The 22670-nt window shown below is 43.6% G+C and overlaps 4 protein-coding genes across 4 annotated transcripts; all 4 read right to left on the reverse strand.

The window, feature by feature from the left end:
• Positions 1-2455: 2455 nt before the first annotated feature.
• LOC117660284 (olfactory receptor 5V1-like) lies at positions 2456-3391 on the reverse strand. Its single transcript, XM_034408347.3, has one exon. The coding sequence runs from the start codon at positions 3389-3391 to the stop codon at positions 2456-2458; it is 936 nt and encodes a 311-aa protein (XP_034264238.3).
• A 6915-nt stretch (positions 3392-10306) lies between these two features.
• On the reverse strand, positions 10307-11248 carry LOC117657650 (olfactory receptor 5V1-like). Its single transcript, XM_034404607.3, has one exon. It carries the CDS (start codon positions 11246-11248, stop codon positions 10307-10309), a length of 942 nt encoding a protein of 313 aa, XP_034260498.3.
• A 3775-nt stretch (positions 11249-15023) lies between these two features.
• On the reverse strand, positions 15024-15965 carry LOC148112737 (olfactory receptor 5V1-like). Its single transcript, XM_087873494.1, has one exon. The coding sequence runs from the start codon at positions 15963-15965 to the stop codon at positions 15024-15026; it is 942 nt and encodes a 313-aa protein (XP_087729620.1).
• A 4364-nt stretch (positions 15966-20329) lies between these two features.
• LOC117659102 (olfactory receptor 5V1-like) lies at positions 20330-21265 on the reverse strand. The gene has a single exon (XM_034407217.3). The coding sequence runs from the start codon at positions 21263-21265 to the stop codon at positions 20330-20332; it is 936 nt and encodes a 311-aa protein (XP_034263108.3).
• Positions 21266-22670: the final 1405 nt, after the last annotated feature.

Genomic DNA, 22670 nt, shown 5'->3' on the forward strand with positions numbered 1-22670 from the left:
TATGCACCTCTCAGTTTTCCTACCTTGCTATTTCATCAACTAAGCTTGTTTTATATTTTGTTTTTTCTTGTTGTTTTGGAATTCAGCCAGAGGTGGGTTTCAGCAGGTTCTGACCAGTTCTGGAGAACCAGTAGTGGAAATTTTGAGTAGTTCAGAGAACTGGTAGTAAAAATTCTGACTGGACCCATCCCCATCTATTCTCTGCCTTCCAAGTCCCAGCTGATCGGGAGGAAATGGGGATTTTGCAGTAACCTTCCCCTGGAGTGGGGTGGGAATGGAGATTTTACAGTATCCCTCCCCTGCCATGCCCACCAAGCCACGCCCACAGAACCGGTAGTAAAAAAAATGAAACCAACCACTGAATTCAGCTATGACACTTCATTAGAGCCGTGGTGGCGCAGTGGTTAGACTGCAATATTGCAAGCTAACTCTGCCCACTGTCAGCAGTTAAATCCTGACTGATTGTTGGGGGGCAATAAACTGACTCTGTAAACTGCTTAGAGTGGGCTGTAACACACTGTGAAATGGTATATAAGTCTAAGTGCTAAAGAAGGAAGGCAGGAATGGAATGGAAAGGAAAGGAAAAGAAAGGAGGGAGGGAGGGAGGGAGGGAGGGAGGGAGGGAGGGAGGAAGGAAGGAAGGAAGGAAGGAAGGAAGGAAGGAAGGAAGGAAGGAAGGAAGGAAGGAATCCGTGACGGCGCAGTGGTTGCAGGCTAACTCTGCCCACTGCCAGGAGTTCGATCCTTACTGGCTCAAAGTTGACTCAGCCTTCCATCCTTCCGAGGTTGGTAAAATGAGGACCCAGATTGTTGGGGGCAAGAGGCTGACTCTGTAAACCACTTAGAGAGGGCTGTAAAGCACTGTGAAGTGGCATATAAGTCTATGGGGTATTGCTATGATGATGAGATTTAATGATACCTATGTGATAACCAGGCTTCATGGCTGCTTATTTGTGCATCCAAGAATAAGTCTAGTTTAGTGAAATGCATTTCCTGGGAAGGATCCTGCTCTACCCAGCATGGAGACCTTGTGCAGCGCCTGGAAAGACTTCGGGCTGAGCCAAGATTCTGAAGGGAACACAGGAACCAGTCACACGGGAATTTCAACATTACAGACATACTTATACACTATTTATGTCCTATTATTTATTTGTTTGTTTGTTTACTTATTTGTTTACTTGTTTATTTGAAACATTTACATAACCCCCCATCTTCTAATCAACTTTGGGCAGCTGCCAATCAAAAGTTTAAAAAATACATGAAACTGTATTAAAACTATAAAACTAAACACATTAAAATTTTAAAAGCAACAAGACCTGATGCCCAGTCAAACGTCTGATGTTCAATTATCCAACTTTGTCTCAGCTCTTGTGGGAAAATGTCTTCAAAGCTTTATGGATGGTTAAACATCTAACGGACCTGGAACTTGGGGGGAAATCCACGTCTTCCAAGTTTTATAGAATGAAATTCATTGTAGAAAAAAGTAAAGTTTTCCACTTAGGCAAGAAAAACCAAATGTACAGATACATATTATGGGAAACCTGGCTTAATAGTAGTAACTGCAAGACGGATCTAGTAGTCCTAGTGGACAATCACTTAAATATCAGCCAGCCATGTAGAATATACACACATTCTAAAACATATGAAGAAATTAAAATGTATGAAGAACGGTTGCAGGAACTGGGTATGCCTAGTTTAATGAAAAGAAGCTGACATGATAGTAGTCTTCCAATTTTTGAGGGGCTGCTACAAAGAATGGGGGGGGCAACCTATTTTCCAAGGCATTTGAAGACAGGACGAGAAGCAACAGGTGGAAACTAATCAAGGAGAGAAGCAACCAAGAACGAAGGATAAATTTTCTGACAGTGAGAAAAATTAATCTGTGGAACCACTTGCCTCCAGAAGTTGTGGATTCTCCAACACTGGAAGTTTTTAAGAAGAGATCGGACAGCCACTTGTCTGGAATGGCATAGGGTCTCCTGCTAGAGGTGGGGGTTGGACTAGAAGACCTCCAAGGTCCCTTCCAACTCTGTTCTTCTCTTCTGTTTACATCTAAGGCAGGGGTTCTGTTATTCTTGGCTTCTACCATGTCCATATTTCATTTCCCACATTGGCCCTTTGACTATCCAAATGTCTTATTCTTCATCTGAATACTACTTTGGAGCTTGTCTTTGCTCTGGGGCAGGGGATTATAGGCTAGGAGGTGTTTAATTGCAGGTTGCTTGACAAACTATATTGGCTGGGTGGGACACAAAATGCTGGAGTCACTGAGTTTTCATTAAATTGCAAAGTCGAATTTCTCAGGTTCTTACAACAACTGCCAAAGTTTTTTTCTTATGGAAATGCATTGCAGGTGCCTTTTGAGAAAGCACTTCTACCCCTGTTCATGCACAATATTTATAATTGTTAAAGACAAAAACTCCTGGCTTTCAGCCATACCTCCCTCAAACGAATGCTATGCAATCTTCCAGCAGCTGAGAAGCTTCCTCAGGGCCCCCTTCACCTCCTTGTTGCGAAGGCTGTAGATCAAGGGGTTCAGCATGGGGGTGACGATGCAAAATGATGTGGAGATCAAGGTGTCCACCTCTAGAGAGTAGCCAGCACTGGGCTGGTTGTAGTTCACAAAGGCATTTCCAAGAGAGACCAATACAACAGCAATGTGTGATGCACAAGTAGAGAAGGCTTTGCGTCTTCCGGTGTTGGAGTGAATCTGGAGAATGGAGGCCAAGATACAGAAATAGGACAGGATGATGAAGAGGAAGGGACCGAGGCCCACAAAGATGCTGGTGATGTGATTGGTCAATTCATTGACCCAGGTATCACTGCAGGCAATTTTCAGTAATGGGGGAACATCACAAAAGATATGAGGAACATTGTTGTTTCCACAAAACTCCAACCTGGAAGCCAATGCAACATGGATGGCTGAGTCCAGGAAGCCCCAGAGCCAGATGGCCACAGACAGCTGGATGCACAACTTGCCCCTCATCAGGTGGGCATAGTGCAAAGGTTGGCAGATGGCAGCATAGCGGTCATAGGCCATGACGGCCAGCAGTGTTGGCTCACACCCTGCAAAGCCAACCAGGAAGAAGGCTTGTGCCAGGCACTGGTTGTAGGAGATGGTGTGATGTTGGCGTAGGAAGTTCACCAAGATCTTTGGTACCACCACAGAAGAAAGGCAGATATCCAAGCAAGAGAGCTGGCTGAGGAAGAAGTACATGGGGGTTTGGAGATGGGAATCCAGAAGAACCAGGGATATGATCATGAAGTTGCCCATCAGTGTAGCCAAATAGGCAGCCAGGAACACCAAGAAAAGTTGGACCTGGTTGTTCTGAAGTCTTGAGAATGCCAGGAAGATAAATTCTGTCCTCTGTGTTTGGTTGTATGAATCCATGAGAAGAGACGACATTTTAGCTGGGAAGAGAAAATTGGGCAAGGGAAAAAATTAGAATTAACAGCAGAGTAAGATGGGTTAAATCATGACCCTTTAGAACTTCATTTCCACAGGGGTCAGATTGACTCCCACCTTGTTACTGTTCCAGAAGATCTTAAAGACATGGTTCTGCCATTGGGCCTGGGGTTCCCATTCAGAGCCCATCGAGTGGCTTTCTTGATTCTGTTGTCATTCGGAGGATGATTTAAACTGTGAATTTGAACATTGGATTTTTAATGTTTTGTGCTGCCTGGAGTCTGTCAGTTGTGAGGCTGTATACATTTGGGAAAAAAACCAAAAATAACTAAATAGATTTGAGGTGGGGAACTAGCAGAGCAGAAACTGATCCTCTCCCTGCATTCCAGAAAACGATTGATACACGGAAAAGAGACCAAGAGATTTTTGGGATCACAAAGACAATGTGCTGCTGCCTCTGGTTTCTAGAGGTGCTTCAGGAGTGCTCGCTTTCCAAGTAGATGGAGTAAAGGGGCCCCTTTGAGGAGACCTCTTGCAAACTCGAAAGCCAAGCCTTCCTTTTCATGTTCCTCATCAAATATTATGTTGATACACAACATTTGTCTGAATGTGGAGGTTCCACCTTGATACAATAACTAATTAAGGGTCCTTTGTGCTCTCTGAGCTTGCTTGTTTTCTTGCAGATGTTTCATTACCCAAAATGATGGTGATGTTATCCATTCAGTCGTGTCTGACCTTTGGGCATTCTATGGGCTTAGGTCTCCATATTTCTGGTCTTTCATGGCTTATTTGAATTCAAACTAGCTAATATCATTTGGGTCATAAAACATTTACAAGAAATAACACACTTCAGAGATCAAGGAGCCTTCATTTCAACCCTGAGCTTTATCAGCAATATCAATATATAGTCATTAGTTGACTTAAATTGCATGCAGATGATGTGGGTTGACTATCTTGAATCTGGAAGAACCTCCTCAGTAATTTCCTTGTCTTCCCATAACAAAAGAAGATGGAATGTCTACCTGTAAGTTTCCAGCTCCTAACTTTCAACTAAGGAGCTGCTTAATCAAATCAAAGTCTATGTTTGGAGCAGCAGATAAAGCTAAGAAGGAGGGCAGATGCTGGATAGGTGTTGATTACAAATTGTGGTCTACTGTGAGTCTCAAGCAGAAGGACTTGGCCACCTCTGAGATTCCCTAAAAGGACATTCCTGGGTTGAATCTTCCATTCCTAATCCCTAGCACTCCAAATCTCCTTACAAAGCCATCCCACCACAAATGGAAGGAGAATCTTTGATGGACCATGAAGTAGCTCACCTTTGCTGGTTACCCCACCTGCAGAAGACCGGGTGTGAATGAAGCAGAATCATCTTCTCCTCAAGTTCTCCCAGAGTTGGGCTTTGATGCAATGAACTGAGAGTCAACACTCTGCCAAGAGAGCAGAAGGGAGGTGTTTGGGTGTTCATCCTTAGAACAGAGCTAATCTCGTAGTTGCTTGCATTATCCATGGCAGGTGGTACTCATGGGGGAAATTATGCCTTGGCATGAGGGCCTGGCAGTATTCCTGCCTGGGATCCTCCAGGGAGTAGAGCTGGGAGGGCAGACAGCAGAGATCCTTGGGGGCAAAGGTGACTTCTCTGGGACTTCTTAGCAGGCCTGGATGAGTTTTCTTGTGTTCAGATTCAGGGGATGGCAAGAAACAGGGAGGAAAAAGTAGAAGAATCATTTCCAGATTTGAACTTGAAATCAGTTGTCTGATTTGCTTTTAGCTGGTGCTCTAGAACTGATTCCAAAAGCATTTAAAAAACAAAAAGCAAGGCTTTTTAAAATCTCCCTCCCTCTCCTAGGAGACTGTAGTCCTCATATTACAATGATTTATTCAGTGACTGCCTGAAGTTACCATGGTGCTGAATGAAAGGATTTATTGCTTTGAAGTTCCAACCCTCGCAGTGCCCCCACGGTCTTTATCAAAGGATAAAACAATATATTGTAGGAGAAGAGCAGGCAGAACTAGGGGCAGAGTTAAGCATGTCATCAGCTTAGAATCATTATGTTGCCACAAATGGTCCCCGTCCAACTGCCTTGAATTCCACTGACCATTAACTGGTGCCAATTTACTCATCTAGATTAATGTCGGGTGCAATGGATCAAGATCTTGTGTTACGTTGCATTTCAAACATTTAATGTTCATTTGCACAGCACTGGAAAAATGAGGAAACTCCTACAGAAGAAGCAACAATCAGAAACAAAATATTAGACTGTGCAGAAATGGACCGACTGACACTGAAGATAAAAGAAAAAGAAGACACAGGCTATTTTCGAACAAGGGACTTGTTTTACAAATGGTTAGGCAACAGAGGTAGAAAGTAGGAACTGGAAACACAGTATTATGTAAGCAAATTAACCCAGACAACACGCTATTCACAAAGCACCTATGTGTGTAAAGAGAAAATATATGAATAAATAATAATAATTTTTTAAAAAAAATTAACGTTCAAGCTATACATTCTATACATTAGAACCTAGACCAGTGATGGCTAACCTTTTTGCTATCACATGCCAAAAGCAGGGAGAGTGCAGGGGTCGCACACGTGCCTGCCCACACCTATAATTCTATGTGCCCCACCCCTCTGCATATGTGACCCCGCCATGCTCCCCCAACTTTTGGTACATGATGGTCCGGTGGGCCTGGTAGGTCTGCTTTTCTCTCTCCCCAGATTCTAGGAGCCTGGGGAGGGCAAAAATGGCTCCCCCCCCCGGTCCCATTGGAAGTTGGCAAACGGGCCGTTTCTGGCATCCGGAGAGCCTTGGGGGGGGAGGCCATTTTTGCCCTCCCCAGGCTCCTAGAAAGGCTTTGGAGCCTGGGGAGAGCAAAAAATGGGCCTTTCCCACCCCCAAGGAGGCCCTCCGGAGACCGGAAACAGCCTGTTTCCTGACTTCCAGTGGGCCTAGAAGGCCCAAAAATCAGCTGGCTGGCACGCACATGCATGCCAGAGCTGAGCTCGCACCTTGTACCTTGATCTTTTGGGGCAACATCGTGACTTTAAGCTGATGGTGATCTTAATTCCACCTTAAGCTCTCCCTGCTCTTGTCCTACAGATATCCTGCTTTTGCAGAGATTTTGTTACATAAGGAATCTAATAGGAAGTCCAAACAGCATGAATTCAGAACAGCATGAAGAGCATAACCAAGGAAGTCCCAGTGGCAGATTGTCCCCACCAGTTATCCCAAGACCTCCAGTTCACGAGATTGGAGTAGGGCAAGTCTTGCAGATATAATAAAGTGGCCAGAGATGGTCAGGTGCCGTGAGAGCCAGCAAGCCTGCTTCTCTTCCTGTGAAGAACAGCAGGAGGAACATCTGGCCATCCGCCCTAGGAGGATTAGTCTTTGGTGCAGGATCTACCTAGCACTGATCCTTGCATCTTCTATTGGCAATTGAGAACTTTGTTTTCTAGGAACATCAATGGAAATGGAAACGGAAAGATGAATTGGGAAGTCCTGATTCCTTGTATGTTCTTCTTCGTCCACTGCTTTTTCTGGCCTTGATAAACTCCCTGTTGTGCTCATAGAACAGAGGCAAAGATGCACCCAAAGGGATTAGATTTTGGTGCTGCCCAAAGAAATTTCAAAACATTCTTAAAGATCCATCTCATCCTGGGCACCCTTTTTTTTTTTAAACTATTACCATCTGGCAAATGGTACAGGACAATAAAAACAAAGACAAATTGGCTGAAAAACAGCTTTTATCCCAGAGTAGTCACTATATTGAATTCTACTGTATAGTGTAATATTAATGCAATATCAGGGGGTTTCAATTCAATTGTATAGAATGTGAAGGAGGTGTGTTTGTGTTTTATTTTTATAGTTTTTTTTATGTATGATGTACACTGAAGATGGCATTTAATTTCATTGTACGAGGTGCAATGACAAACTAAACTAAACTAAACTAAACTAAACTAAACTAAACTAAACTAAACTAAACTAAACTAAACTAAACTAAACTAGTATCCATTTCCAGTTCCTGAATCTTCCTTGTGGATTGTCACATTTTGCATCATTTTTAACTGAAAATTGAGTAAACCACACGCATGGTGTTAATATCTATTTCAGCACTGCTGTTCGTATCTCAGTTTTCCTTCCTTGCTATTTTATCACTTAAATTTGTTTTATGCTTTGTGCTCTCCGTTGTCGTTTTGGAACACAGCTATGTCAGTTGCAAACCACCAGACTCACAGGTGAAGAGTTCAATTAAATGTTTCGTTGCTCGTGTCTACTTGCCTATAAAGTCACCAAGAGTCGGACGTGGCTGAATGGTTAAAAACAGCAACCCACAAGTATCTTCTCAGTCTGATGGTTTGGGGTGGGATTAGACAACGTTCAACAGCATTCAAGGGACGATAGGTCTTTGTGCCCACATTGGGACTCCAGATCAATTCCACATTTGACTCCTTCCACTGACTTGACCAGTCTCTCTCACACAGCTAGGACACCTTCTTAAGATGACATTTAATGATGCCCAGCTGGATAATTTGTGATAATTAGACTCCATGGCTACTTATGCAGTACCCGAGTATGAAGCTAGTTTTGTGAAATGCATCACCTGGGGGAAATATTCTTCTACCCTGCCTGAAGGTGGAGAACTTGTGAAGGGGCCTGAAAGGACTTCAGAATCAGCAGAGATTGTGAAGGGAATACAGGAAAAAGTCACACAGGGATTTCAGCTTCCAGAAGACTTACTTGTACATTGTTTGTGCTAGCTATTTATTTATTTATTTATTTATTTATTTATTCATTCATTCATTCATTCATTCATTCATTCATTCATTCATTCATTTGTGTGGAATTGGGATTGTAGAAAACACCCAGGAGCATAGAAGAGTTCAGAGGCAGATGCATAAATAAATGTCTTAAACATATTTATTCATATGATAAATCACATTAACTATGTACAACAGAGATCAAGTCTCATGAGGAACGAACATGAAAAGAGAGAGATGGAGAGAGCAAGAGCAAGGTGGAAAAGGCTGGAGGGGGTTTTATACTCAGGGTAAGCCCCTCCTTTCCACATAGGGGTGGAGACACTCTCTGCCTCCACTGGCATCTATATGACACATGTGCCAATGGCTTGCAAATACTTGACAATTTGAAACATGTATATAGCCACCCATCTTCCAACCAACTCCGGAAGGCCCAAAGTTAAGCTTAAAATAATGTGTAAAACCATATCAAAACTAGAAAAGTGAACACATTAAAACATTGAAAACAACAGAGACCTGGCACCAAGTCAAGCAACTTATGTTCAATTATCCAACTTTATCTCAGCCCTTGGGGGGAAAGATCTTCAAAGCTTTTGGGACGGCTAAAGGGCTAAAACCTGCTGAAAGTCACAGGGAAGAGCATTCCATACGGCATGAAAAAGGTACACTTCAGTGGTGGGTTGCTCCCGGTTCACACCGGTTCACAAGAACCGGTAGTAAAAATTTGTAGTAGTTTGGAGAACCGGTAATAACGTTGGCTGGCCATGCCCCCGATCCAGTCCACGGCCCAGTCACTGCTCACTTACCCCGCCCACCTCATCAGAGGCTTTTTTTTTTTTTTTACTTTTAAAAGCATTTTTTCTACAACCCCTTCAGCCAAAAAAATGCTTTTAAAAATAAAATTTAAAAAAAAAGCTCTGATGATCCTGCGGCTCAGCTGGGATTGTCAGAAGCTTTTAAAGGCATTTTTTCTACAACCGCTTCAGCTGAAGAGGTGGTTTAAAAAATGCTTCGAAAAACCTCTGACGATCCCAGCTGAGTTGCCTGATGGGCAGAGGCTTTTCAAAGCATTGTTTTCTGCAACCTCTTAAGGTTGTAGAAAAAATGCTTTTAAAAGTAAAAAAAAAAAAAGTTGGCCACGCCCACTCAGTCACATTACCCCCCATCAAGCCACGTCCACAAAATAAGCCACATCCACAGAACCGGTAGTAAAAAAAATTAGAACCCACCCCTGGTACACTTCCTAGCTTCCATTAGATGACAATATTTGGGAGAAGGGACTAGGACCATGCTGACCCTAATTTGTAGGACAGGTTGATGTCCTTTAGGAAAAGGTGATTGTGTGACCACTTGGCCCCTGTAGGGCTTTAAAGGTGATGACCAGCCTCTTGAATTGCACCCAGAAGAAACTAGAAGTTGGTGCCAGAAGCTCACGCAACCAGCGAGTGACATGGACCACCCGGGGGCAGCCATCACGGCGCTGGCTGCTGCATTCTGGAGCTGTTGAAGTTGATGGGTGCTCTTCAAGGGCAGCCCCGGGTAGGAGGTCTTGCAGTCATCCAAACAGGAAGGAAGGAAGATTTCAGAGCAAGGACCATTATGTAACATGCAGAGAACCAATAGGAAAGAGACAAAGAAGGTATTAAAGGCTGGAAATAAGACAAACAGGAGCATGTAATTCAATCCAACATAGACTTTTGTCAGTCGTAATTATACTCCCCACAATGTCTTTTTAACATTGCAGTCATCCTGGGTTTCTACCATGCCTGTATGTTGTTTCCTACACTGGTGCTTCTCCCCTGACTATTCAACGGTTGTTCCCACTCCGCATCTGAATCCTGAATCTTACCATGAGCTGTCTCTTTGCTTTGGGGTGGTGGAATCTAGGATAGGAGAAAAATGTAGTATTGGCTTGCAGGGTCCTTAACAAACTAAATTGGCCAGGTGGGACACCAAATGCTGGAACCACGGAGTTTTCATTAAGGCTCAAGGTCCAGTTTCTCATGTTCCTACAACTGTAAGAGTTTTTTCTCATGGAAACAACATCAACATTGTGAAAATGCTTCTGTTTGTGTTCTCTTTTATCCTTCCTGGGGGCTCAGAGACACAAAGTTCAGCATTCCCTCTCTCCCCGCCCCAAAAATTCAATACCACGCTGTCTTCCAGCAGCTGAGAAGCTTCCTCAGGGCCCCCTTCACCTCCTTGTTGCGGAGGCTGTAGATCAAGGGGTTCAGCATGGGGGTGACGATGCAAAATGATGTGGAGATGAGCGCGTCAGTCTCTATGGAGTAGCCAGCACTGGGCTGGTTGTAGTTCAAGTATCCATTTCCAACGCAGAGAGTTACCACAGCAATGTGTGATGCACAAGTAGAGAAGGCTTTGTGCCTGCCGGTGTTAGAACGAATCTTCAAAATAGAGATCAAAATTAAAAAATAGGACAGGATGATGAAGAGGAAGGGACCGAGGCCCACAAAGATGCTGGTGATGTGATTGGTCAATTCGTTGACCCAGATATCACTGCAGGCCATTTTCAGTAATGGGGGAACATCACAAAATATGTGAGGAATGTTGTTGTTTCCACAAAACTCCAACCTGGAGGCCAGAGCAGTGTGGATGGCTGAGTCCAGGAAGCCCCAGAACCAAATGGCCACAGACAGCTGGACGCACAACTTGCTCCTCATCAGGTGGGCATAGTGCAAAGGTTGGCAGATGGCAGCGTAGCGATCATAGGCCATGACGGCCAGCAGTGCAGGCTCACATCCTGTAAAGCTCATTAGGAAGAAGGCTTGTGCCAAGCACTGGTTGTGGGAGATAGTGTGATGCTGGCGTAGGAGGTTCACCAGGATCTTTGGTACCACCACAGAAGAAAGGCAGATATCCAGGCAGGAGAGCTGGCTGAGGAAGAAGTACATGGGGGTGTGGAGACGGGAATCCAGGAGAATTAAGATTACGATCATGAAGTTGCCCAACAGAGTGACCAAATAGGCAGCTAAGAACACCAAGAAAAGGTGGACCTGGTGGCTCCGAAGGCTGGAGAATGTCAGGAAGATAAATTCTGTCCTCTGTGTTTGGTTGTATGAATCCATGAGGATCTCTATCTAACAAAATGAAATTCAGTGATGAGAAAAGCCAGATTCTACATTTAGGCAAGAAAAACTGAATGCAGAGGTGTGGAATAGCTGGTACCTGGCTTAAGAAGTGACTGGACAGTCACTTTCTGGAATGGTATAAGGTCTCCTGCTTGAATATGGGGTTGGACTAGAAGACCTCCAAGGTCCCTTCTAACTTATTCTGTTATTCTATCCTTGCCCTTTGCCCTTCAGTAAGGACCTTCAATTCTCTCGCTAATTCAAGGTTCAACCCAGCCCAAATTATACCTTTGAATCTTCTCCTCCAAAATGCTTGTATTACTCTTAGCTTCAATGCAGAAGAAGGCTGCCATCTCTTGATCTTGACAGACCTAAAGCTCTTGGTAGAACACTTACCTACCTCCTCTAAATGAAGGTCTATTTAAATTTTGAACCATGTCAAGATATGATATTTGCAGAGATGATCAAAGAAAGCGATCTCACTAGGAACAGATTTAGGAATATAACACTTTTTTTCTTCCTGGAGTCCAGAAAATGATTAATATGTGAGAAATGGACTAAGAGACTTCAAAATCGGAAAGACAATGTAGTGCTTTGTTTTGTAGAAGTGCTTCAGGAGACCATGCTTTCCAAGTAGATGGACATCTTGGGGTAAAGGCACCCCTTTGAAGACACCACTTCCAAACTCAAAAGCAACTCCTTCTTCTTCAGGTTGTGTTGATATACATTACCTCTGAACATTGAAGTTCCACCTGGCTACAATCAATAATATCAATATATAATAATTAGTTGATGTAGATTGCATGCACATGATGTGGGTTGACTATCTTGAATCTGGAACCTCTTCAGTAGTTTCCTTGTCTGCCCATAACAAAAGAAGATGGAATGTCTATCTGTAAGTTTCCAGCTCCTAACTTTAAATAAAGGAGCTGTTTGGTCAAATCAAAGTCTATGTTTGGAGCAGCAGATAAAGCTAAGAAGGAGGGTAGATGCTGGATAGGTGTTGATTACAAATTGTGGTCTACTGTGAGTCTCAAGCAGAAGGACTTGGCCACCTCTGAGATTCCCTAAAAGGACATTCCTGGGTTGAATCTTCCATTCCTAATCCCTAGCACTCCAAATCTCCTTACAAAGCCATCCCACCACAAATGGAAGGAGAATCTTTGATGGACCACAAAGTAGCTCACCTTTGCTGGTTATCCCACCTGCAGAAGACTGGGTGTGAATGAAGCAGAATCATCTTCTCCTCAAGTTCTCCCAGAGTTGGATTCCAATGCAATGAACTGAGAGTCAACACTCTGCCAAGAAAACAGGAAGGGAGGTGTTTGGATGTTCATCTTTAGAACAGAACAAGTTTTGTAGTTGCTTGCATTATCCATGGCAGGTGGTACTCATGGGGGAAATTGTGCCTTGGCATGAGGGCCTGGTAGTATTCATGCCTGGGATCCTCCAGGGAGTAGAGCTGGGAGGGCAGACAGCAGAGATCCTTGGGGGCAAAGTTGACTTCTCTGGGACTTCTTAGCAGGCCCAGGAGAGTTTTCTTGTGCAAGATAATGTACATTGAAGATGGCATTTAATTTCGCTGTATGAGGTGCAATGATAATAAAGTAAACTAACCAATTCAGGGGATGAGGAAAAACAGGGAGGAAAAAGTAGAAGAATCATTTCCAAATTTGAACTTGAAATCAGTTGTCTCATTTGCTTTTAGCCCTAATGTTGGGCACCCGGAATGTTTGGACAATGACCCCCAGCCTTTCTTATGATTTACAAGAGACAGATGACGTACGTAAGACAGCTGCCATTGACACGAAGTTGAGCAGACTGCAGATGGATATCATTGCCTTTCAAGAGACAAGACTGTTAGACTCGGGATTTATTAGAGTTTATTAGATTTCTATAGAGTTTATTAGATTTCTATACCCTTCTCCTGGAGGACTCAGGGCGGTGTACAGCCATATTTAAACACATAGATTTACAAAATTTAAAACCAATTAAAATTGAATATATAAAAAAGTTTGGCCCACAAATTAAAACACACATACACCCATTATAAAATCGTATTAGGCCAGCCCGGCTTGCTGGAACAGAAGAGTCTTCAAGACGCAGCAAAAGGTACGCAGGCCGGGGCTAAGACGGACTTCTAGGGGCAGCTCATTCCAGAGGGCAGGTGCCCCCACAGAGAAGGCTCTCCCCCTGGGTGTCACCAGTCAGCATTGTTTGGCCGACGGCACCCTGAGGAGCCCCTCTCTGTGGGAGCGTATTGGCTGGTGGGAGGCTATTGTTGGCAGAAGACGGTCTCATATATACCCCGGTCCTAAGCCATGGAGCGCTTTAAAGATGGTGACCAACACCTTGAATCACACCCGGAAGACCACCGGGAGCCAGTGCAGCTCATGCAGGAGGGGTGTTTCGTGGGTGCACCAAGTCGCCCCCATAACCACCCGCGCGGCCACATTCTGGACTGGCTGGAGTGCTCCAAGTGCTCTTCAAGGGGAGCCCCATGTAGAGAGCGTTACAGTAGTCTAGACGGGACATGACGAGGGCATGAGTGACTGTGCACAGGGCATCCCGGTCTAGAAAGGGACACAACTGGTGCATCAGGCGAACCTGATAAAAAGCTCCCCTGGCCACGGCTGTCATATGATCTTCCAAAGACAGCTGTGCATCCAGGAGAACACCCAAGTTGCGAACCCTCTCTGAGGGGGCCAAGATCTCGCCCCCAATAGTCAGCGATGGAGCCACCTGATTATACTGGGATGCCGGGAACCACAGCCACTCGGTCTTGGAAGGGTTGAGTCTGAGCTTGTTCCTCCCCATCCAGATCCGCATAGCCTCCAGGCATTGGAGCATTCCATAGGGCATGGAAAAGGTACACTTCCTAGCTTCCATTAGATGACAATATTTGGGAGAAGGGACTAGGACCATGCTGACCCTAATTTGTAGGACAGGTTGATGTCCTTTAGGAAAAGGTGATTGTGTGACCACTTGGCCCCTGTAGGGCTTTAAAGGTGATGACCAGCCTCTTGAATTGCACCCAGAAGAAACTAGAAGTTGGTGCCAGAAGCTCACGCAACCAGCGAGTGACATGAACCACCCGGGGGCAGCCATCACGGCGCTGGCTGCTGCATTCTGGAGCTGTTGAAGTTGATGGGTGCTCTTCAAGGGCAGCCCCGGGTAGGATGTCTTGCAGTCATCCAAACAGGAAGGAAGGAAGATTTCGGACCATTATGTGACATGCAGAGAACCAATAGGAAAGAGACAAAGAAGGTATTAAAGGCTGGAAATAAGACAAATAGGAGCATGTAATTCAATCCAACATATACTTTTGTCAGTCGTAATTATACTCCCCACAATGTCTTTTTAACATTGCAGTCATCCTGGGTTTCTACCATGCCTGTATGTTGTTTCCTACACTGGTGCTTCTCCCCTGACTATTCAACGGTTGTTCCCACTCCGCATCTGTAACCTGAATCTTACCATGAGCTGTCTCTTTGCTTTGGGGTGGTGGAATCTAGGATAGGAGAAAAATGTAGTATTGGCTTGCAGGGTCCTTAACAAACTAAATTGGCCAGGTGGAAGACCAAATGCTGGAACCACGGAGTTTTCATTAAGGCTCAAGGTCCAGTTTCTCATGTTCCTACAACTGTAAGAGTTTTTTCTCATGGAAACAACATCAACATTGTGAAAATGCTTCTGTTTGAGTTCTCTTTTATCCTTCCTGGGGGCTCAGAGACACAAAGTTCAGCATTCCCTCTCTCCCCGCCCCCAAAAATCAATACCATGCTGTCTTCCAGCAGCTGAGAAGCTTCCTCAGGGCCCCCTTCACCTCCTTGTTGCGGAGGCTGTAGATCAAGGGGTTCAGCATGGGGGTGACGATGCAAAATGATGTGGAGATGAGCGCGTCAGTCTCTATGGAGTAGCCAGCACTGGGCTGGTTGTAGTTCAAGTATCCATTTCCAACGCAGAGAGTTACCACAGCAATGTGTGATGCACAAGTAGAGAAGGCTTTGTGCCTGCCGGTGTTAGAACGAATCTTCAAAATAGAGATCAAAATTAAAAAATAGGACAGGATGATGAAGAGGAAGGGACCGAGGCCTACAAAGATGCTGGTGATGTGATTGGTCAATTCGTTGACCCAGATATCACTGCAGGCCATTTTCAGTAAAGGGGGAACGTCACAAAAGATATGAGGAACATTGTTGTTTCCACAAAACTCCAACCTGGAGGCCAGAGCAACATGGATGGCTGAGTCCAGGAAGCCCCAGAACCAAATGGCCACAGACAGCTGGACACACAACTTGCTCCTCATGAGGTGGGCATAGTGCAAAGGTTGGCAGATGGCAGCGTAGCGGTCATAGGCCATGACGGCCAGCAGTGCCGGCTCACATCCAGCAAAGCCAATCAGGAAGAAGGCTTGTGCCAGGCACTGGTTGTGGGAGATAGTGTGATGTTGGCATAGGAGGTTCACCAGGATCTTTGGTACCACCACAGAAGAAAGGCAGATATCCAAGCAGGAGAGCTGGCTGAGGAAGAAGTACATGGGGGTGTGGAGACGGGAATCCAGGAGAATTAAGATTATGATCATGAAGTTGCCCAACAGAGTGACCAAATAGGCAGCTAAGAACACCAAGAAAAGGTGGACCTGGTGGCTCCGAAGGCTGGAGAATGGCAGGAAGATAAATTCTGTCCTCTGTGTTTGGTTGTTGAAATCCATGAGGATCTCTATCTAACAAAATGAAATTCAGTGATGAGAAAAGCCAGATTCTACATTTAGGCAAGAAAAACTGAATGCAGAGGTGTGGAATAGCTGGTACCTGGCTTAAGAAGTGACTGGACAGTCACTTTCTGGAATGGTATAAGATCTTCTGCTTGAATATGGGGTTGGACTAGAAGACCTCCAAGGTCCCTTCTAACTTATTCTGTTATTCTATCCTTGCCCTTTGCCCTTCAGTAAGGACCTTCAATTCTCTCGCTAATTCAAGGTTCAACCCAGCCCAAATTATACCTTTGAATCTTCTCCTCCAAAATGCTTGTATTACTCTTAGCTTCAATGCAGAAGAAGGCTGCCATCTCTTGATCTTGACAGACCTAAAGCTCTTGGTAGAACACTTACCTACCTCCTCTAAATGAAGGTCTATTTAAATTCTGAACCATGTCAAGATATGATATTAGCAAAGGATTGCATGATAAAATGGGCACAAAACATTCAGGAACCAATAATGATGGAAACTTGGGGAAAAAATATGGGTTAGAAATGTAAAATTTACGCAAGCACAAAATTTAAAAGAAAATTTTTATAAAATGTTTTACAGATGGCATTTGGATCCTAAAAAGTTGGCTTGTATGTATCCGAATTTGCAATCTAAGTGGTGGAGATGTGGTTGTGATGATGCTACTTATTATCACATATGGTGGACTGTAAAAAAGTTAAAGCATTTTGGATTAAAATATGGTGGATTATCCAAAATATTTTTAAAAAGAAGATAAAGTTTACTCCACAATTGTTTTTGTTGGGTATAATCACAGATTGTACGGTTATAGAGACTAAATTGATTTTAAATTTAATAACTGCAGCTAGACTTTTGGTGGCGCAATACTGGAAGAAGGAAGAATTGCCTACTATTGAAAAATGGACATTAAAAGTGGCAAATTTGGCAGAAATGGCGAAAATTTCAGCATACTTGAAAGATCATTCACAAGAAAGATATATATCAGAATAGAGAAGATGGATTGATTACATTCAAAACAAATATCGAACTAAAAAGTATCAAATAGCTTATGAACGAATAGAAAAGTTAAGAGTATGTATATTTAGTTAAGTAAAAGGCGAGTTAAAGTGTCGAGCGGGGGATAGGAATCTGTAGTTAGTTATCTTAGCTTAGCATATGATTGTTAATTGTTTTACCCTGTATTTTGTTCTGGGAAGTCCGGGGGGGTGGGGGGGGAGGAAGGGAGGGGGAAAGGGGAAATATTTGAAAAAAAAAAATCTTTTTTGTAAAACTTTTCAATAAAAAAAAAGAAAAAAAAATAAAATGAAAAAAGAAGGTATGATATTTGCAGAGATGATCAAAGAAAGTGATCTCGCTAGGAACAGATTTAGGAATATAACACTTTTTTTCTTCCTGGAGTCCAGAAAATGATTAATATGTGAGAAATGGACTAAGAGACTTCGAAATCGGAAAGACAATGTGGTGCTTTGTTTTGTAGAAGTGCTTCAGGAGACCATGCTTTCCAAGTAGATGGACATCTTGGGGTAAAGGCACCCCTTTGAAGACACCACTTCCAAACTCAAAAGCAACCGCTTCCTCTTCAGGTTGTGTCGATATACATTACCTCTGAACATTGAAGTTCCACCTGGCTACAATAAATAATATCAATATATAATAAATAGTTGACTTAGATTGCATGCAGATGATGTGGGTTGACTACTCTGAATCTGGAACCTCCTCAGTAGTTTCCTTGTCTGCCCATAACAAAAGAAGATGGAATGTCTACCTGTAAGTTTCCAGCTCCTAACTTTCAACCAAGGAGCTGCTTGGTCAAATCAAAATCTATGTTTAGAGCAGCAGATAAAGCTAAGAAGGAGGGCAGATGTTGGATTGGTGTTCATTACAAATTATAGTCGATTGTGAGTCTTAAGCAAAAGAACTCCAAGATTCCCTAAATGGAGATTCCTTCCAACATGAATGGAAGGAGAATCCTTAATGAACCACAAAGCAGCTCACCTTTGCTGGTTATCCTACCTGCAGAAGACCAGGTGTGAATGAAGCAAAATCATCTTCTCCTCAAGTTCTCCCAGAGTTGGACTCCAATGCAATGAACTGAGAGTCAACACTCTGCCAAGAGAACAGGAAGGGAGGTGTTTGGATGTTCATCTTTAGAACAGAACAAGTTTTGTAGTTGCTTGCATTATCCATGGCAGGTGGTACTCATGGGGGAAATTGTGCCTTGGCATGAGGGCCTGGCAGTATTCCTGCCTGGGATCCTCCAGGGAGTAGAGCTGGGAGGGCAGACAGCAGAGATCCTTGGGGGAAAGTTGACTTCTCTGGGACTTCTTAGCAAACCCAGAGAGTTTTCTTGCATCACATTCAGGAGATGGGGAGAAATGGAGAGGGCAAAGCAGAAGAATCTTTTCCATATCTGAACCTGAAATCAGTTGTCTCATTTGCTTTTAGCTGGTGATCTAGAAATAAATCCAAGAGCCATGGTGGCGCTGTGGTTAGAATGCAGAATTGCAGGCTGACTCTGCCCACAGCCAGGAGTTCAATCCTGACTGGCTCAAGGTTGACTCAGCCTTCCACCTTTCCAAGGTCGGTCAAATGAGGACCCGGATTGTTGGGGGCAATATGTTGACTCTGTAAACCGCTTAGAGACGGGCTGTAAAGCACTGTGAAGCGGTATATAAGTCTAAGGGCTATTTACTGTCTCCCTCCCTCTTCTGGGAGGTTAACTTCTAGTTAAAATGATTAGTTCAGTGACCCTTTGAAATTACGATGGTGTTGGGATTTACAACCAGTTCCTGATGTTCCAGCCATTGTAGTTCCCCCACAGCCACAGGAATGTAATCAGTGGTGGGATTCAAGTAATTTAACAACCGGTTCTCTGCTCTAATGATTTCTTCCAACAACCAGTTTGCCAAACTGATTAGAAAGTTAACAACCAGTTCTCCCAAAGTGGTGCGAATTGGCTGAATCCCACCACTGAATGTAATTCAGGCATTTGGCCAAGGGAGTGCGATGGCTAAAGTAGATAACTAATGTTTGGGAAGAAAGCAGGCCAAGCTTGCAATTCTTAATTTATTATATTCAAGAAAAGAATAAAGAATTTATTACATTCAAGAAAAAAAATATATGAATTTGCAATTTAATGACAAAATTTCAAACAAAACATTTGGAGGGGAATGGAAATAGGAAAATCCCCCAAAGTGTTCCAGATAAATTTGCTCAACAACCTAACAATGTGAGGAAAATACATATAGCAAATAAAAATTTCCTTCAGAGTTCTAGTCATCATGCATGGGGGGGAAAAAAGAGGTTGCACAATATTACCCAATTACTCCAAGAAAGTATTTTGTTAAACCACCAGCACTCCAGGCTCACCTAATAAAATGACAACCATCCATCCATCCATCCATCCATCCATCCATCCACCCATCCATCCATCCATCCCTTTCTATATTATCTTTCTCAATGCTCCTAGCAACGTCATCATTATGAAACAGGTTGTAACCTCTTTCTGGAGAAAGCCTTAAGGAAGGCAGTCAACCCAAAAGCCATTGACTGCGTCTCCCCAGAAACCCTCTGCCAGTTTCCTCCATCCGAGCTTCACCTGACAGAGCAAGAACTGCTCTCTACAAGTGTCAGAAAGGATTCAAAAGTTGCATGTCTAAGAATTCTCCTGGTTTTTCTTTTTCCCAGGAGCTATTTCTGTCCATGTTTCTGCTAACTTTTAACTGGATAAGCATGTTGCAGAGGACACTTCATTTCTGCTTGGTGAAAACCTCGAGGAAGGTGATCAGTCTGAAGGTTACAGATTATGAAAATCAACCAAACATCTAGTGTCTGTCAGCCATCCCAACTTAGTCAATTAGGAAAGAAAGACTCTTGAATCCATTATTAACAAAAGTACATTTCAGTAAAGCCAAGTGGTTCCAAAGCCGGATCTGAACTTTTTGCGCCAAACGCATCCAATTAACTTTTCTCCTTTCCCTCCTTTCCCCTTGGTTAGCTTTTATTGTCCAGTGACATTCAAATAAATTATTGTGGTAACCGTCCCTGGCTGTGGGGCTAGGATGGTGTTGCATTCCATAGTATGGCCTTGGAACGGCCGGCTGTAGTATCTCATGGGATACTACGAAGAGTAGTTTTGATACCCCTTATCCCAGCCATCCCTGCACCACCCTGTAGCTCCTATCCACCCCCCAAATTGGATAGGGCAGACTGGCATTTGGCAAAAGAGAGCTAATGTGGTAAAATGACAGTCCTGGCAGTGTCTTGCATGTATCTTTTTTTGCCCTGATCATACTCAGGAAAAACAAGAGTTGGCCTCTTGATGTGCTTAGAACTTCTGAGAAGAATCCTACATTCTCCTGTGTCTTTCCAGGACCTTCCTCAGGGCCCCCTTCACCTCCTTGTTGCGTAGGCTGTAGATCAGGGGGTTCACCATGGGGGTGACAATGCAATACATGGTAGAAATTAGGGTGTCGGTCTCCAGGGAGTAGCCAGCACTGGGTTGGTTGTAGTTTAGCAATCCATTCCCAAAATAAAAGACAACCACCAACAAGTGAGAAGAGCAGGTGGAAAATGCTTTCTGTCTGCCTGAGTTGGAATGGATACGCAGAATGGATGCAAGGATGTAGAAGTAGGAGATGACCACCAAAAAGAAAGGGGTCATTCCTGCAAATATGGTGGCTATGTGTAAGGTCATCTGGCTCACATGTACGTCACCGCAGGCAATTTTCAGCAGTGGTGGGAGGTCACAGAAGATGTGGTGGATCTGATTATCTCCACAGAAATGGAAGTTGGAAGCCAAGGCTGTGTGAACTGCTGCATCCAGGAAGCCCCAGATCCAGATGATCACAGCTGCTTGCATGCAAGCATGTGAACTCATGAGGTGTGAGTAGCGCAAAGGTTGACAGATGGCAGCGTAGCGGTCATAAGCCATGATGGCCAGCAACCAGCATTCTGAGCCCGAGAAGGCCATCAAGAAGAACATCTGAGCAAAGCAAAGGTTGTAGGATATGGTGTGTCTTTGGCGAAGGAGATTTGCTAGGATCTTGGGGACGGTGACCGTTGAGTAGCAGACATCCAAGCAGGATAAGTGGCTGAGGAAAAAATACATGGGACTGTGAAGGTGGGAGTCCACCAGGATGAGAGTGATGATCATGAAGTTACCCAGAATGGTGACCAAATAGATGGTGAGGAACAGCAGGATGAGATAGACCTGGCCATGTGTGATGTTGGAGAAACCCAGAAAAACAAACTCAGTAACTAGAGTGTGGTTGCTGAAATCCATGGGAATTCAGGGATCCTGAGTAGTGAAGATCTGAAGGAGAGCAAAAAGATAACTAAATGAGTTTTTTTGTTTTAACCTCCAAATATGCACCAATTTTACAAAGCAAATATTTTGACTTGTCTGCTCAGGTTTTGTGGTGGATTAAACAGTCTACAAAATATAAATTGTGCACTTAATCGAAGTTGACAGAGATACTAAGTTATTATTTTTTGCTCCTATCGATTGAAATCTTTCAAAGAATATGTTGTAGTTCTGGCTCAGAATGGACATTTATTTTAAGTTCTGACTTTTTGCAATTTTGAACTGACTTACCCTGCTAAAATGGGATAAAAAAAGTCACAACAATGAAAAGTGGAAGTACTAATCTTAAATAGGAAGGAAGGAAACACAACAACATTAATGTCAGTGTTTAGGAAAGCATCTCACAATCCTTCAGTAAAGATCAAACCATGCCCATCTTTGCTGCTAGATTATCCATTGTCAACTCTACTAGGGCCATCAAACAGTTAACAGAATAACAGAATTGGAAGGGGCCTTTGAGTCCAACCCGCTCCCCAAGCAGGAGACTCTCTACCATTCTGGACAACAGGCTGTCCAATCTCTTCTTAAAACCTCCAGTATTGGAGCACCCACAACTTCTGGAGGCAAGGCTTGGTTGATGAAGAGTAAATGAAGCACCTTTCAGATCTCCTGCAATGACAAGTAGTCATAACTACTGAACTGAAGAGGCTACAAACATGGCTTTCCAAGCAGGAGAACTCAGGAATCTGCTTCAGTTGTCTCGCAGTGTCACTTGAAGAAGTTCTCCACTCTAGAGCTCAGCCTGAACACTTCATGCATCATGTTCACATTACTCTAGTTTACTGGATTGCTTACATTTCAGGGTGTACTCCCAATGATTAATTTCTCTCTCTCTTGTTTTTGTTCATCTCGGGGACTTCTTCTCAACATGTTCATTTGATGCCTTCGGCGGAGGTTTTCTCTTCCTGAAAGCACCATCTTCATCCAGGAGATGAAGGAGAAGCTCTTTCTGATAAGGAGAAAAGTGAAGAATCTTAGCCATAGTTTCCATCTGCAGTTGGGGACTGACTGACTTGAGTCTTAACAGGGTAAGATTGAAGCGACCTTGGACAACCTCAGAATGTATGGCTAGATTAGCATGGAGCAACCTTGGAAATTCCAGGGAAAGTCAAGGAAGATCTCAGCAGAAGGCTTTGGGAGAACAATATGCCAGAGAACTTGGTAGAGAGGTTGATCTGGGAAACAAGTTCCATGTTAGAACATTTTGGATCAAGACTTCAGAACATCTTCCTCAAAACTTCCTCCCCTCCTAAGAACAAACTGCCCTGGAACTATGGAAGGTGAGTTAGAAGTTACCTTCTGACACAAATAAAGAAAAGAATAT

The sequence above is a fragment of the Pantherophis guttatus genome, chromosome 7 (genome assembly GCF_059756535.1).
Source record: "Pantherophis guttatus breed Tessera chromosome 7, ASM5975653v1, whole genome shotgun sequence".
Taxonomy (NCBI): Eukaryota; Metazoa; Chordata; class Lepidosauria; order Squamata; family Colubridae; genus Pantherophis; species Pantherophis guttatus.